This window comes from Artibeus jamaicensis, unplaced genomic scaffold, assembly GCF_021234435.1.
Source record: "Artibeus jamaicensis isolate MK-2021 breed Jamaican fruit bat unplaced genomic scaffold, CSHL_Jam_final contig_466, whole genome shotgun sequence".
NCBI lineage: Eukaryota > Metazoa > Chordata > Mammalia > Chiroptera > Phyllostomidae > Artibeus > Artibeus jamaicensis.
Genome location: NW_026521844.1, coordinates 11,371,595 through 11,386,650, shown reverse-complemented (window position 1 = coordinate 11,386,650; position 15,056 = coordinate 11,371,595). Strand labels below are relative to the sequence as shown.

The window sequence follows — 15,056 nt, the reverse complement described above, 5'->3', positions numbered from 1 at the left end:
CATCTGAATATCAAGTACCTTAAAATATAATAGTTGTTTTGGAAAGGTTAAAAAAGTAAACATTTGAGTCTATATCCCAAAGTTTTACAGAGCTGGGGAGGACTAGTCTTTAAACATTTAATTAGAATTTGAAGCAGAGAATCAGTTTATGCAGAATTGAGAGGAGACTGAATCTCCATGTTATACTAGAATTAAAGCATATTTAATTTAAGGAAGTTTACTCATCTAATAGTTTCACACATATTTAATTAATTTATTACATGTGCAGAATACATGTTAAAGTTACTCGATTCTTGACTTCTGAGACAGCGCTGAAGTTTTTTTAGTACAGTGCGTTGTTTGTCGCTCACTAGCTTCAACTCTGTCTGCCCAGGTGGTGAGCACCCCAGGTGCTGAGCAAGGCTGTCAGAACACAGCACAGGATTTCTCCCCTGTTGTGTCCACAAATTCCATTCCAGCTGTCTTACCGCACAGTAAAATCCATAGTAGGCTTTTTAGGGCTTCTTTTTAAAGCTGAAGTTTCCTTAAAAGCTGCCCTGGCTTATTTTGAGCACTGTATTGTTCTAGGGAGCAATTATTTTCACGAAGGCAGAAATACTATACATGTTATAAGTCCAAGAATGGGCTAGGAAATTTAAAGTTTCACTCAGAGTGGTATATTTCAGATAATTTTAGAATTAGAAGTTACAAGGATGTCAATGACCTTGGTTTTTACATTATTATAATTAATTTTAAAGCACTTATTTGTTTGTTTTTCAACAGGAGAAAAGTTTTTAATACATATGCATGGGGAATTCCCACAGGCCTGATATTCAAAAGACAGTGAGTCAGTTTTGGGAAACAGGACATTTTGGACCCAGGAGCGAAGGGGAGGTACAGGGTACTGGACTTCAGAAGTGAGAATGGGTATGATTTACATGTAGGTGAGGAGAGGGGTACATACGTGGCAAGAAAGTGCTTGCTGGGCAACTCAGAAACAGTGGGACACAGTTAGCAGGCCCCAGCTAAAAGCCCTCTTACTTGCCAAACTTAATCAAATTGGGCTGAGGCAGCAGCCTAAGATGTCCTCCCTGGAGCAGGTTTCTCTGTGTAAATCTCTTGGGCAGAAAAGGGAGGAGGGTCAAAGTTTCCTTCTGAGTCTTGTTCCTTAATAAATCACCGAAAATCAGTATCCCCAAAGGGCAGCTTCGGAGTGCCGAAATTCTGGTTCCCTTCAGTGCAGACGGACAGGTGACTGTCCGGCAGCCTGGCTTACCGACGCGCGCCTAGGGCAGGGCGGTTGCCCTTGGAAAACCCAGTGAGTTTGGAGTCATTTGGACAAAGTGGGCAAACAAGATCTTTTTTTTTTTTTTAACTTGCCAATTACACTTGCCATTCAGTATTATTTTATATTAGTTTCAGGTGTGCAGCATAGTGGTAAGAATTTATATAATTTACAAGGCGATCCCCCTGATAAGTCTAGTAGCCACCTGGGACCATACATCGTTATTACAGTGGTACTGAACACATTCCCTGTGTGGACATAATATATCCCATGACTGTTCTGTAACTACCACTTTCTACTTCTTTCTTCTCAAAGCACACTTTCACATAGCACACTTTTTTACACATACTGTTAAGTTTATCGCTACAGTCCCCACGTTGGTCATTGTCAGTAGCCGTGACGTCGGGCCATTGCGTCGCTCTGCTGCCAAGTGCCGGGCCCGCCCGTCTGCTGTCGAACATTTAGATTGTTCCCGATTCCAAAACTGGTCCTTCTAGGGATATGCGGACACATGTTCTAGTCCTCTTTTTGTGTTTGTGTGTTCTTACAATGAGAGCAAACAGAAATATAAGAAAAAAGTTATTTCTAATAGTATATCTTTAGAACAGCAATAGCACAAAGATTCAGCAATATTAAGAAAAATTTATATTCTTTTTATCTTTTGGTGTTGTTCCCTTTCACTTCCACTAAGATTTATTATATGCCTTGTAAATATATTTAATGATTTTTATTATAAACATCTCCAGCAAATCCAATTCTTGTTACAGGCCCATCTGTTTCGGTCTCTCTTCTGCTAGAGACGGAGCAGTAAGCTGGCTGCCAGAGAGAAGCCAGCGCTGATTCATGTGGGGTTCTGAGTCACAGTCTCTGGGGAGAAGTGGTGGTGGTGCCGCGGCCACCGCCTCCCCACGACTTGCCCTCCCACTGTCTGGTGCCAGGCACAATCTAATTCAACCAGTGCTTGTTCAGTGTGTACAGTGGAGGCCAGCCTGTGGCCAGGGCTATGGGACACACTGATGAGGTGCCAAGCATGCTTTCTGCAACCAGAGGGCGTGGAACAGCTCGGAAAATGGAAAGTAATAGAAGAGCTAGAGAGGTTGTATTAGTTTGCTAGGGTTGCATAACAAAGCACCAAACACCCGGTGGCTTAAGCAGTAAAAATGTGTTACCTCTCGGTTCTGGAAGTCTAAGATCAAGGTGTCAGCAGAGTCGGTTCCTTTTGAAGGTTGTGAGACAGAAATCTGTTCCACGCCTCTGCCCTAGCATCTGGTGATTTGTTCACTGACAGTCATGGGCATTATGGAATATCACCCTGACCTCTGCCTTCATCTTCTCATGGTGTGCTCACTATAAATGTGTTTGTGCTGAAATTTCCCTTTTTATAAGGACACCAGTCACATTGGATCATGTCCTACTCTGATGACCTCATTTTACTTGATTACCTCTGTGAAGATCCTATCTCCAAATAAGGTGACATTCTGAGGTTTACTAAGGGTTGGGATGCCGACCTGTCTTTTGTGAGGAATGGAATTCAACTCATAACAGGTGGAGGAGAATATGAGCAGTCTGGGACGCCTTGATGGGCAGGTTGAGTGCGCTGAACCTAGAAAGGCAAGAGGGTTAGTTCACTGCTTGTTGACTATTCCCTTGTCAGTCTGCTCCCTTGTTGACAAGCTGGGACATGTGGGACAGTGACTGTCAGCACCCGCCTAGGCAGGTTGCTCACTGATATAAAAAGTGTACGTAGGAGCCCTGGCCAGGTAGCTCAGTGGTTGGTTGGAAAGCTGTCCTGTACCCCGAAAGGTTGAGGTATGGGGCACATACCTAGGTTGTGGGTTCGATCCCTGGTCAGGGTATGAATGGGAGGCAACCTATCAATGTTTCTCTCATATTGATTTTTCTTCTCCTCCTCCCTCCCTCCCTTCCTCTTTCTCTAAAATCAATAAACATATCCTTAGGCGAGGGCTTAAAAAAATTAAAAAGGGTACCTAGAAGTCAAAACTAACAACAGAAATGGGCACTTTTCAAGACATCTCATCGCAAAATAGAGCTTTTCTAGGAAAAGTAAGGAAGTGTAAGAAAAACTCATGCTTACAAATTAAATCTGATGTTGGCTTAATGTCAGTGCCTGTGTGGTCATTTGCTTGCTTAGGTCGCTCTTCTGTGAAAGAAAGAGCATCTGGAAAGAACCACAGGTGCCTTTGCTGGAAAATTATATTTGGCCTCTCTAGTCAGGGCCCAAATTACAGTTCTTGACTTGAAAGATACTTTAATGCTTGTGAGCTAATATGATTAAATTAACTCTCAGTGAAATATGTTAACAGGCCGTGATTTTCTTTAAAGCTGCTTCCAGGTTTTCAGAACACAATGCGTACTCCTTCCTGATGGGGCATGTTTTTATCTTAAACTCTGGTTTCCCAGGCGTGTGACCTGGAAGCCATGCTAACAGAAAGCTTTAAAACGTTGGCTTTCTTCCCCCCAGTTTCACAGCAGTCACTGTTTATTAACTGGCCAGATTGCAAAAATAACTGGTAGGTACCTTAGTTCATCCTTCTAATAAGCCTGTTCATCCGGCCCTTCCTGTTAACCAGCATCTCCGCCTTCTCCCAAATGAGTGGTCTTTTTCTTCATTCCACCTCATGGAGAAGATGACTTGAAGGGCCACAGGAAGTTGTTTGCTTCTTTGAAGCATTTTCCGACAGTATCAATCTCATGAACAGACCCTCCATGCAGAGGATGACATATTTACCAAGAGATGGAGAGTCAGTGCACCATCTCTCAGGGCAGTTCATTTTGTATTGATTTTGCCATAACCGTGCTTTTAGATCAGTTCATTTACTGACTCTCCTCATAGCCATCAGGAGACAGGGACATTGTTTCACTCACTTTTGTGTTCCTAAACCCAGAAAAGTACTTGGTTCTGGGTAAGTATCATTGAATGACTTATTGAATATCAGAGCGATGAAGGGGGAAAACTCCACACATTCTCCCTAAGTAAAGAAAAACACAGTTTAGAAGCCAAGATGTGTCACCCAGCCGTGAAGCCGGTCTGTCACTAACGGAATCAGCCCTACCGCTGATGATGACATGTCAGGGTCTGCTTCTGTGGCCGGGAGACAACCCCAAGGAAGTCAGCTTTTCCGAGACGAAGAAGATTCAATGGCATTTATTAAATAGAAAGCACTACTGTAATCAGTGATGTGTTTTCCCTTAGCAATGATTGAGTGGAAAATGTCATGTTCTTAACATATGTGTATTGTCCAAGTAGACAGTTAGGATCAGTCAGAATACATCACAAATACGTTTTAATGAAGTTTTATTCAGTGGAGAAGGTGTTTACTGGGGAGTGGCTGTGCCTTGTTGGCCTGTTCCACCAGACTGAGATGATCAAGGTCTGTGCTTTGCCCTGTGGTTGCAGCACGAGCACAGCCCAGCTCCTGCCCTAAGGAGCTCAGAACCCCAAATGCTGGGAGAGGCAGCTGTCCTATTGCACTGTGGTTGATTCTAGAGGCATCTTTGTAGCACCAAGGATGCAAGAGGGTGATTCACTCTTCAACTGCCTGAGGGAGTAGCTGACAACTTAAGCTGACTGTTGAAGGCTGGATTTTTTTTTTTTCTTTTTTAGGAGTGTCAAGGACAGATGAAAGGGGAGGAAGGGTATTCTGAAAAGCTTAACATCTGCAAAGGCACAGAGGTGAGAGAAAGCATGAAGTTCTCTCGCTACAGGGGTGATTCCAAAATCTAACCAAGCATCAGGTCATAGGGGAGGACCACTTCAAAAAATGAGATTTTCAGCACATTCGTCCCAGAAATTCTAATTCAGGAAGTCTGGAGAGGAACCCAGGAGGGTGATTCTTTAAATTTCCCCTGATGGTTTGTGTTCTGCAGCCACAGACAGGGTCCAGTTTTTTGCAGATGTTCAGTGACTTACTTTGAAATGCTCAGCAGTGAGGTTTCTGTGGGGAGTTTGTGGCACCCTCTCTTTCTGTGGGAGGAGGTATCCCAGGACCCACAAAAATCGCACGTGCAGTATCTTGCCTGCTCACATACATGTCCAGATTAAAGCCGGTTAAAACCAGTGTCAGGTGGTATTGAGAAGAACATGAAACACTACAGCTGAGCACACAGTACGGACCCAGCCCACAGACTCCTGCTGGTGCTCTCCAAGTTCTTGGCCTCAGGACCCCTTCACTTTCAAAAGTTGTGGACCCTGAGAGCTTTTGTGTGGTATTAGAAATAAAAACATGTTAAAAATATCTGGGCCCTGGCTGGTGTAGCTCAGTGGATTGAGTGCAGGCTGCAAACCAAAGGTGGCTGGTTTGATTCCCAGTCAGGGCACGTGCCTGGGTTGCAGGCCAGATTCCCAGTAGGGGTCACACAAGCGGTAACCACACACTGATGTTTCTCTCCCTCTCTTTCTCCCTCCCTTCCTCTCTCTCTAAAAATAAATAAATACAATCTTTAAAAAAATACTAAAAATATTTGGTAATTCAAAAATATTACATATGAACATGAATAAGTTTTATGAAAAATACTTGCATTAAAATACATTTCCAAATAAAAATTAGTGAAAAGAATGACATTGTTTTACATTTTTGAAAATTTCTTTAATGTCTGAATTAAAAAGGCATTCATCTTGTTACGGTATCACATTATGTTTCCTCTGGGAAACTGCACTGAACTCCCTGAGAAAATGAGTGAAAAAAGCAAATAGCTTCTTAGTATTATGGAAATGGTTTTGACTTTGTAGCCACCTCCACAGAGTCCTGGGGTCTTCCCAGGGATTTCATCTCTTAAGGCCACCGAGCAGAGCACCCGCCACTCCCCACACACACTTACACCCTCACGGGGCCTGCGCTCCTGTGCTCGCCCACACGCCAGCCTCCCGGGCATCTCAGAACAAAGAATCTGAGGCGATCAGTACGGCGTTTCATTCTAAGAATTACTCTATTTGAAGCAGACTTTAAATAAGCATAGAGAAGGCACCTGTTTGTTGAAGGAACGAATGTTAAACATTTAAGCATCATGTACCTTAATTGGCTGATAAGGCTAGACATCTTTGCAGTCAGCCATTTAGAATCTGCGATTATTTCTAGAAAAGTTAATATTTGGAAGCTCATATTCCAGTTAAGGACTGCTCTAGATTGTGGTTAAGATTGTGAGCTCTGGACTCAAAGCTTAGTCTGAATTCCAGCTCCAGTACTTAGAGGGTTCGTGGACAAGAGACGTAACCCCTCAAAGCCTCAGTGTCCTCCACCTGTAAAGTGAGGAGGATAGAATTAAAGGTTCACAATTCCTTATATTTGATTCCAAAATTCAGAAACTTGTGAAAAAGGAAAATTTATATATAACTCACTGCATAGCTAAACTGGACCTGATTAATTTGGGAGCAAATTCTACCTTGAACGGATGTGAGGCTCTTTTTATTTATTTCACCTGCTAGGACTATTTGTATGTTTTGCTATAGAAATCTACAGTGTTTGATTATGAAGTACTGTCCTGTACCTTGCTTGGTTTGTATGTTATGAATGTTTCATAGTAAATCATGTATGTACTGAATCGGAAAACACGTCTGCCCCGGGATCTCATATAAGAGATTGAGGATGCATGTTATCACATCAGGGTTAGATGGGCTGATGCAGACCTGTTATGTTAGACTACTGCCTGGCACACGAAACCGTATTAGTTTTTGTTAAATAAACAGGTTCTATTTCCAAAGAAGCATAGAAACCACTAAATAGAAAAGAAATTACTTCATGTTGCAGGAACATTTTCACATCATTGAAAGGAGGGTTTTTGTTTCCTCTTTCACTCTCGATTAGGGCAGTCGGAAAAAGGGCAAGCTGCAGTTTTTCCTTCCGCGCATCGAGGAAAACAGTCACATTGGCGCACGTGTACCTTTCCTCTTACTGAGAAGGTGTGGAAGTTGCAGGCACTTCAGAGTAGTCATTCTGTTCATTTTCACGGAGCACCCACCTCCTGGGTGCCCGGCACTGGGGACAACACCTTAGTAGACAAGCCCAGGTCTTTGTCCTGAAGCTGCTCAGGGTCCAGTGGGAGAGAAACAGACCAGATGCCGTGCCAAATATTCAACTTTAACACCACCAACCCAGGAATGCCTGGAATTAGGGTTGCCAGATGAGTTCATTTGAATTTTTGGTAAACAACAAATAACTCTAGAATCATGTTCCACATATTGCATGGACGTACTTATACTAAGTGTGATATTTGTCCCATGCAATCTTTGGGACATACTTAGAACTGAAAAATTATTTATTTGAAATTCACATTTAACTGGGTAGTCTGTATTTCACTGGCTAAATTGGGCAACCCTAACCTATACACCTGGGCTATTTTCCGCCATATTGGCAATCTCTATGGAGGAAATACATGTTTCAGTCGTGTTGGATAGTGAAGATTTTTAAAGAGACTCTACAGAGGGAGAGGCGGGGTTGGGGAAACTAGGGGTGATGCGGGGCCTAGGGCTGGACGCAGTTACTTCCCTGGGCTCTAGGGGTTTCAAGAAGAGGGAGGGAAATGGAGAGGGCCGCCGTCAGAGAGCTGTGTTCCACCAGCAGAGACCCACTGTGAAGGAAATTGCAAAAAACAAAGCTTTGCTCTGCTCCCTCCCAATTTCACTCTGCCCCTGCTCTGCCATCTCCGGGGCGTGCCCCTCCCCATCCAGAAGTCAGAAGGCCCAGGGGGCAGCCTGGTGACCTCCACCCAGAAAGCCTGGTGGGCAGAATACGGAGGGGTGGGGAGTGGTGTGTGGAGAGAGAGCCAGCGCAGTGCTGTGGTGCACAGGACTGGGACAGCCTTGGATCTGAACTCTTCTCTGTTACATCAGGAATAAGCCAGGTGGAAGAGAGGGGGAGCAATGAAAGGGAAGAAAAGCACAACGGTCTGAAATTTGAAGGTTAAGGAAAAAAGTGAATCAGCACCACCAATGATTTTAATCAAAAGTAATTTTGCTTTTAGCACCACAATTTCTTGTATCAAGTTAATGGCTAGAACCGGAGCCCGGGGCCTTGTGTGCCTGCACTCACTGGGCCCTGGAAGTGAGTGCCTCCTCAGTGTGCGCCCTTGCACCCACCTGGCCGGGCACAGGCTTAGAGGTCGACCTGCCTCCTCCTTCAGGTGAGAGGGTGGAGTCCCCAGGAGTCTGGACCTTAGAGCCTTGCCCTGCCTCAGGCTGTCCCTGTCTGCACGAGAGCAAGGCAGGGCAAGCGGTGCTTGAACAAGTCCCCAGCCCGAAAGCTTACATTGTGCCAATGAAAACGGTTTATAACATGATGGCAATAACCAAGCAGCTGGTGAAGGGGTGATAGGAAGGGTATTTGATCCACTGGGCCACCACCAAAGTGTGGACTCCTTCTTCAGGACTCTTCAGATAAATGCCGAGTCACCATGGGAGAGGGCTTTCAGATGGACTGAGCACGTCAGGTGTTCACCACATGTGCACCAGGGTGTACGTGAGAATTAAAGATCACACACTGGTCATGGCACCTGTGCCCTGAAGCATTCAAAGTACATTCCACACTGTCTGAGCCCTGGAGTCAGTCTGTGCCTGCACGGGGCTGACTCCCCCTTTCTCCTGTCACATTGCAGTTCCCCAGGCCGGGCCTGCAGCAGACCCAGCAGCAGCAGCAGACAGCCGCCCTGGTGCGCCAGCTCCAGAAGCAGCTCTCCAGTAAGTACCCTCGGGAAATTCAGAGCCAGTGCACAAGCAGAACGCAAGTGCTGGCTCCTCAAAACTGCACTCCCTTCCATGACACCATTTAATTCATGGTTTAGTCTAAGACATTTTTGTTTTGTTTTTAGTTCAGTTGTAGTTTGAATGATACTTTGCCTAGAAAAATCCCCGATGTTTTTTTTTTTAATTTGTTTGTTTGTTTTTTAGTTCAGGGAAGCTGTTTTCCTGTTGGTTCCATCTGAACCTGGAAATGTTTCTTTTCATTTGGGGGACCCCTGCAGGCACCCTTTTTATAAAGCTGGAAGGGACAGAGACAGAGAACAACCCAGCAAATGCTTTTAAGTGCACTAATGAATGGGGTTGGGCAGCCTCCCGAAGGTCATAGATAGAGGGAGGCCAGCATTAGACCTGCCTCCTGGTCACTAGGGCTGGGACTGCTCTTACCACCGCGCCATAACAGCTTAGAGAAAGCAAAACCTGTACCGTCACCGGCAGCGTGGCAGGGTGGTGCTCTTCCCCAGTGCTCCTGCCTGCTATGTGGTGTGAGCTTTTTAAATCGTGCTGCCTCTCTTCAGTGCACACCACCCACCCATTTCAACCGACTCCCCTAGGTGCCGGTAGCGCGCTTCTGTCAACCCAGTCACCCTTGTGCTGCAGCCACGGGTCAGGAAATTCTTTTAGAAATGGGAGCCAGCCTTGCTGATGCAAAGCCTGAAACTCAGGAGACCTACTTTCCAGTGCCAAGTTTACCACCATTATCTAAATCCTGTAGTTCTCCATCCATGAAGTGAGAGTGAGGATGAGGGTAGCAGTTTCTTCTGGTCTCAGGATATGTGTCTGGAGCAGAGTTAAGAGTGGCTGGTCCTGAAGGTGGTCGTGTGACTAGCAGGATATTGTGAGGGAAAGGGTCAGCTTATGGCTGAGCGGCTGCGTGGCTTTCAGCTTTCTTCCCCGCCTGGCTGCCATCCACGCCCACCTCCTGGCAAATGGAACGCCCTCCTGTGTCTCATTTACCAGGGCATGGCCAAGACCTTATTTTTCCTTTAAAATATTTTCCTCTTATAGCCTCATTTAATTTCAATCCATCATTTTAATAGGCGTGGTCTTTGAAACAAACATGCAGTTAAAATTTCATTGTTTCATTAGTTCTAGAGTTTATATTTTTATATGGCTTAAAGAGACCATATAATTTTAAGGATGAGAAGGCATGGTTATGTTTTAGGTTTTTTTCTGGTGTTTAGGAATACGTACGTAGAATCTTTCCCTCGTCTTACCGAGTCAGGGAGACTGCTCTTGTTTCCTCTTTCTCAGCTCAGGAGATGCAGCTTCTGCTTTTTTCAGCCATTGTTTATGGAGCACTTTCTCGGATCCCGGAACTCTGACTTTCCATGTATGAATTCACTTGATCCCTAAGCCACCTCCCCCGCCTCTGCAATGAGACTAGGTACTGTCACTGTTTCAGTATTATAGATGAGGAGACAACTAAAGCATAGGGACATTGACTCATTCACCCAAGGTTACTCAGCTGACAGTAAGGGACAGAGCTGGGACTTGAACTCAGCCTCCTTCCAGAGCCCACTGTTAACCGCCATGCAGACACAGCTTGTTTTATTGCACTTAGCTGTACTGCGCTTCATAGGTTTACAAATGGAAGGCAAGACCCTCCACCACAAAAATGTCATGACTCTCTGTATCGCGGTGCTTTCTTTATTGTACTGGTCTGGAACCAAACCTGCAGTGCCTCCGAAGTGCTCTTGCATGTACCCTCCTGTCTGACACTAGCCGTTATGCCCACCTCCTTGGCTAATTAGCAACAGCTAAGCTGAGCCGCCCACACCACAACTCCAGAGGGCTCCTTTTCTGTCATGGACCATGTGACTGGGGCCTCTGGGTGCGAATAGTCCCACCAGAGCTGTTCAGGCAGTAGCTGTTTCTTTTTCTGTACGTGCTCTTTGCTGTGTGTGCGGGTGCATGTTCACACACAGGTATGTACATAGGCACGCACTTGAGTCAACACAAAGCTGCTCTGGTACATGCATACACTTGTGCACAATTCTTATGTCTTTCGGCCATTTGCAGAAAATTATCCAGTTTCAAGCTCTTACAATGTTCACATTTATGCAAAACTATCAGTGTGCTTTTATAAAAATCCTGAGAACTTTCAGTGCTTTCTGATACTTACAGTCCTTTTGTATGTGAGTATTGACTTGTTTCTCAGTTCAGAAATAGATACCAAACACCCTCATCCGAGCCGTTGTGTGTGCAGGGGCGGGACTTGGGTGTAGAGCTGGCCCTGCTGCAGAATGAAGTCAGATGCTGTGTTAATGCCCCTAGGGTCTCCAGGCCAGCACTGATCCCTGGCCAGTCAGTCAGGCTGGGACTGAGAACAGTGACAGGAGAGGTAGCATCTATTTGGAGCGTAAGTTTGCACCTGCCATTTTATTTGAATCTGTTTTTCTCACTAGGTAACCAGCCACAGCAAGGAGTGACTCCCTATGGGCACCCTCCACACTTCTGACTCGGGAAGAGGACAAGACAGGAAGTTTTATGTTCGCACTGAAAAACAGAATATCAAATGCAATGCATCAGTCATCTTTAGAAAGGTCCCTTTGTTCTTTCATTACTTCGAAGTTTTCTTCTGTTTTATGCTACACTTTGTACAAAGGCGTTTACACAAAGGCAGAGAAGGAGGCCTGGTTTGGTTTTGTTGCTTTCAGCTTTAAAGCAGGCTTACAAATGTGTACCCTGTGGGCCTACTTCAGGAAGAGTTTGGTAGCAGACTTTTTGAAACTGGTGCTTTTTTGAATCTCATAGGTATAGAAAGAATGAATTATGGTAGATATAAAATATTTATCTATCCATTAATTTTTTTTTTCATTTTCAAACTGTGCCGGACCAAACTACTGATTTGAAAGGCATGTCAGTTCTTGACTGAAAAGTGACCCATTTATTCTGCGTTCACCTTTGATGGTGAAATGGACATTTATTCGCCTCACTCTAATTTGAAATGTTTGTAATTTCATAAGCACTTTATGAACTTTGTTCCTATTTATGTAGGATTTTTCTTTGCTTTTGTTGTGGTCAAAAGGTGCTGAAACAGATTGTTGCTTAGTATTTAAACTTCTTAGACCAAGAACTTAAACTGAGGCTTCTATGAGAGCCACCCTAAGACATGTGGAAGCCCATTAGAAGTAGCTGTACTGAAGTGTGCAGTGGCCAGATCACTAACCAGAGTCTTTGTGAAGGTGCGGCCTGTAGGTTATAAGGGCCCAAATGAACCACGATGGAATTGTTCTAATTATTTATTGCTGGGTTTGGCAAAAATGACTCTGTCCACTTTTGGTTCTCCTGAACCTTATGCCAACTTGAGAAAAAGTCTCACAGTGGGCCTGAGACTCCACAGTGCTCCAATTTGACATGGTTTCCAGAGAATCTGGCCTCCAAGTCCAGAGGCTCTGGTTTTCTTAAAAGATGTATTTGCTGTTTATTTTGTATGGTAAGTATTTGCTATTTTGAATTTAATTATTAATATTGGTGTCATTCTTGGTTGTGTATTGCATATACTGTATTTATAAATTGGTGCAAAAAGCACAAGTAAAGTAAATTATACATCAAATTTATTATAAAGAAATAGTAACTATTTTAACTTTGTTCAAGTATGTGGTAATTTGCTCCTATTAGAGTAAAAAGAGACAGTAAATTATTATCAGTTTGTGTAACTTAAGAGTATTCCATATAATATTTTTTTAGATTTAGATGCATAAAATTTTGAATGTGAAAATTGCAGGGCATTTTAAAACATATGTGGGGGATTTTTTTCCCATGTTGTCTGTTAATTCACTTTCTTTTGCCATATGATTTTACATGTTACGTAGTCACACAGACTGTGAATAGATTCGTCTTGTAATGAGCAAACCATGTAGAACTACTTTTTTTCAATGTAACCAGTACAACTTTAGTCGATCACTTCTTTTGCAAAGCATCGTATAAATAATTTATATCTTCCTAGGTGGGTTACTCATTGCAAAGTTCAACTCACGCGAACAACCTCACGTGTGTGTCCGCTCCCTTTGCTCTGGCAGCATCCCCGTGACTGCTCTGTACACTGTGAAACTCTTCCGCTCCAGCCCACTCATTTCATGTTTACTCTGGGCTGGAAAAGACTTTGCCAAAACATTAAAGACCATTCTTTTCACTAAATTAACATATTCTATCTGCTTTCAGAAAAATGCATCTTTACATTTCAGCTGGTTTCGTATTATCAGGGTTTTATTTTTTCCCTCTTAAGAGTCATTCTTAGTGTTCACAAGGCTATTTTTCTTCAAGTAATGTATCCAGATAATGACTGCCTTGGCAAAACAACCGAATTGCGAATGTTGTGCCTAGTGAGTGAGTCATGTCCCGTCCTGATCGTTTTTGTTTTGTTTTGTTTTTAAGAGTCGTTGGCATTTAAAATGTCGGTTTTCAGTGTGAATCATATATTTCTGTAGCTCTGTATTGCAAACAGCAACAATACTGTTTCAAGAATGAGTGTTAAAATTGCATAGCATTTGTATGCACTTTATATTTGCAGAAGTCAGTGAAATTAATTTATTAATCATTTGCACTTGAAAGCTGTGGGTATGCATTTTTTGCTGTGTGTCCCTCTTTTTTAGGTGAGGAAGCTAAGTCCTAATAAGGCTGCAGAGTTTCTGTGGAAAGTTGAGGGAAAAACTAAAACTGGTTTTCCCCTATGCATTATGAAGACAGCAACTAGAAATTTTAATCTAGTTTTATCATATTAATTCTCACTTAACCCTCTATCCTAAGAGGCTTCCTTTTTTTTTTTTTTAGCAAATGCATTCATTTGCATTAAATGATCACAAGGGAAAGCCCTGTCCTTGGACAGAACCTAGTGATTTGCTTCCTGAAATAGAGAGGAAATTATCTTAAGGTGAATGGGAACCCCCACCCCCTTAAACAGAAGGCTCTGAAATAGAGTAGACTTGGATATGAGAGCCCTTAGACCTACCTGTTTACACTGCAGGCCTGTTCCTAGAAGAGTTACATATGTCATTTAATTCACTCCTCTTGGCCCAGAAGTGGAGGAAGATCACTGTTAGAATGAGTATCCTTTGACTTCTTGCAGCCACACGATCCCAGTGTCAGAGACGGTAGCAATCAGGCCCCCTGTTAGGTGGGGACAGCTGGAAATGGTGCGATGAACTCAGTGTCCGAACTGACTGACAAAGGCTAGCAGTTCTCGGTTTTGTGTACTGAGATAGCTGAGCAAGACCTATGGCATTTTCTTCTTTTTCACTTGTTAAGGCTCCTACAATTCTTCTTAAATAGTAGGTGAATATTTGAATAGATGGTGAAGAAATTACTCTAGAAAATCCCAGCCTCCACAGTTAGAAAAGATGAATCATCATGTACCCCAAGTTAATTCAGGTTGAGTTAATCATGTAATATAAATAATTCCAGTAAATCACAAAAGACAGCATTCTGTGTAGGGTTGAAGAAACTTAAGTACAGTGAAACTTCATGATATGATCGGATTGGAGCTTTCCCACTTACCTGTCACATGCAGGATTGCCACTTAACGGAGTAACGCGCTCATGAAGCAGTGACCCCTTCTCAGAACGCTTTCTTGTAACGGCTCCAAACCAGGGGTGCCTGAGCTAGATTTTGAAGTTACAGAGAAGTTTCATTGTGTTTTTAAAAACCTTTTTAATGGGTTTATTTGGACAAAGATGTAATCAACCCCCTTTTGGCATTTTATAATGTACAGGTATTAGGTTGCTTTTCCCATGTGGAAAAGTGAGCCTGCATTTATTTTTAAATGCAGTCATTAGAACATCTTTCTATTCCCCATCAGTGAAAATTTTCAGTGTGCACAAAATGTAAATCTTGATCAAAAAAGTTCAGTGCTTATTTTCTGTAGGCTTTAGTAAAATATTTATAAACCACAAAATATTTATATATTAAAATGATGAATTTACATCAACACTGCAAATCTGCTCTTTTCCATTGTTTCATTGTTGGTGCCATGCTTGTAACACTGACAGGAGGTGGACACTAGGCGACTGGTAATGAAAGAGGGAAGTCCATTCGATGGAG

At 43.2% G+C, this 15,056-nt stretch overlaps 1 protein-coding gene across 2 annotated transcripts in view; it reads left to right on the top strand.

The window, feature by feature from the left end:
• MED12L (mediator complex subunit 12L) overlaps positions 1-14,666 on the top strand; it is a 315,205-nt gene extending 300,539 nt beyond the window's left edge. For both annotated transcript variants that reach the window (XM_053667213.1, XM_053667212.1), the window contains 2 exons: positions 8,873-8,954; positions 11,423-14,666. In XM_053667213.1, coding sequence (XP_053523188.1) covers positions 8,873-8,954; positions 11,423-11,475 — 135 coding nt within the window. In that variant the 3' untranslated portion in view covers positions 11,476-14,666. The remainder of the gene's footprint in view (positions 1-8,872; positions 8,955-11,422) is intronic.
• Positions 14,667-15,056: the final 390 nt, after the last annotated feature.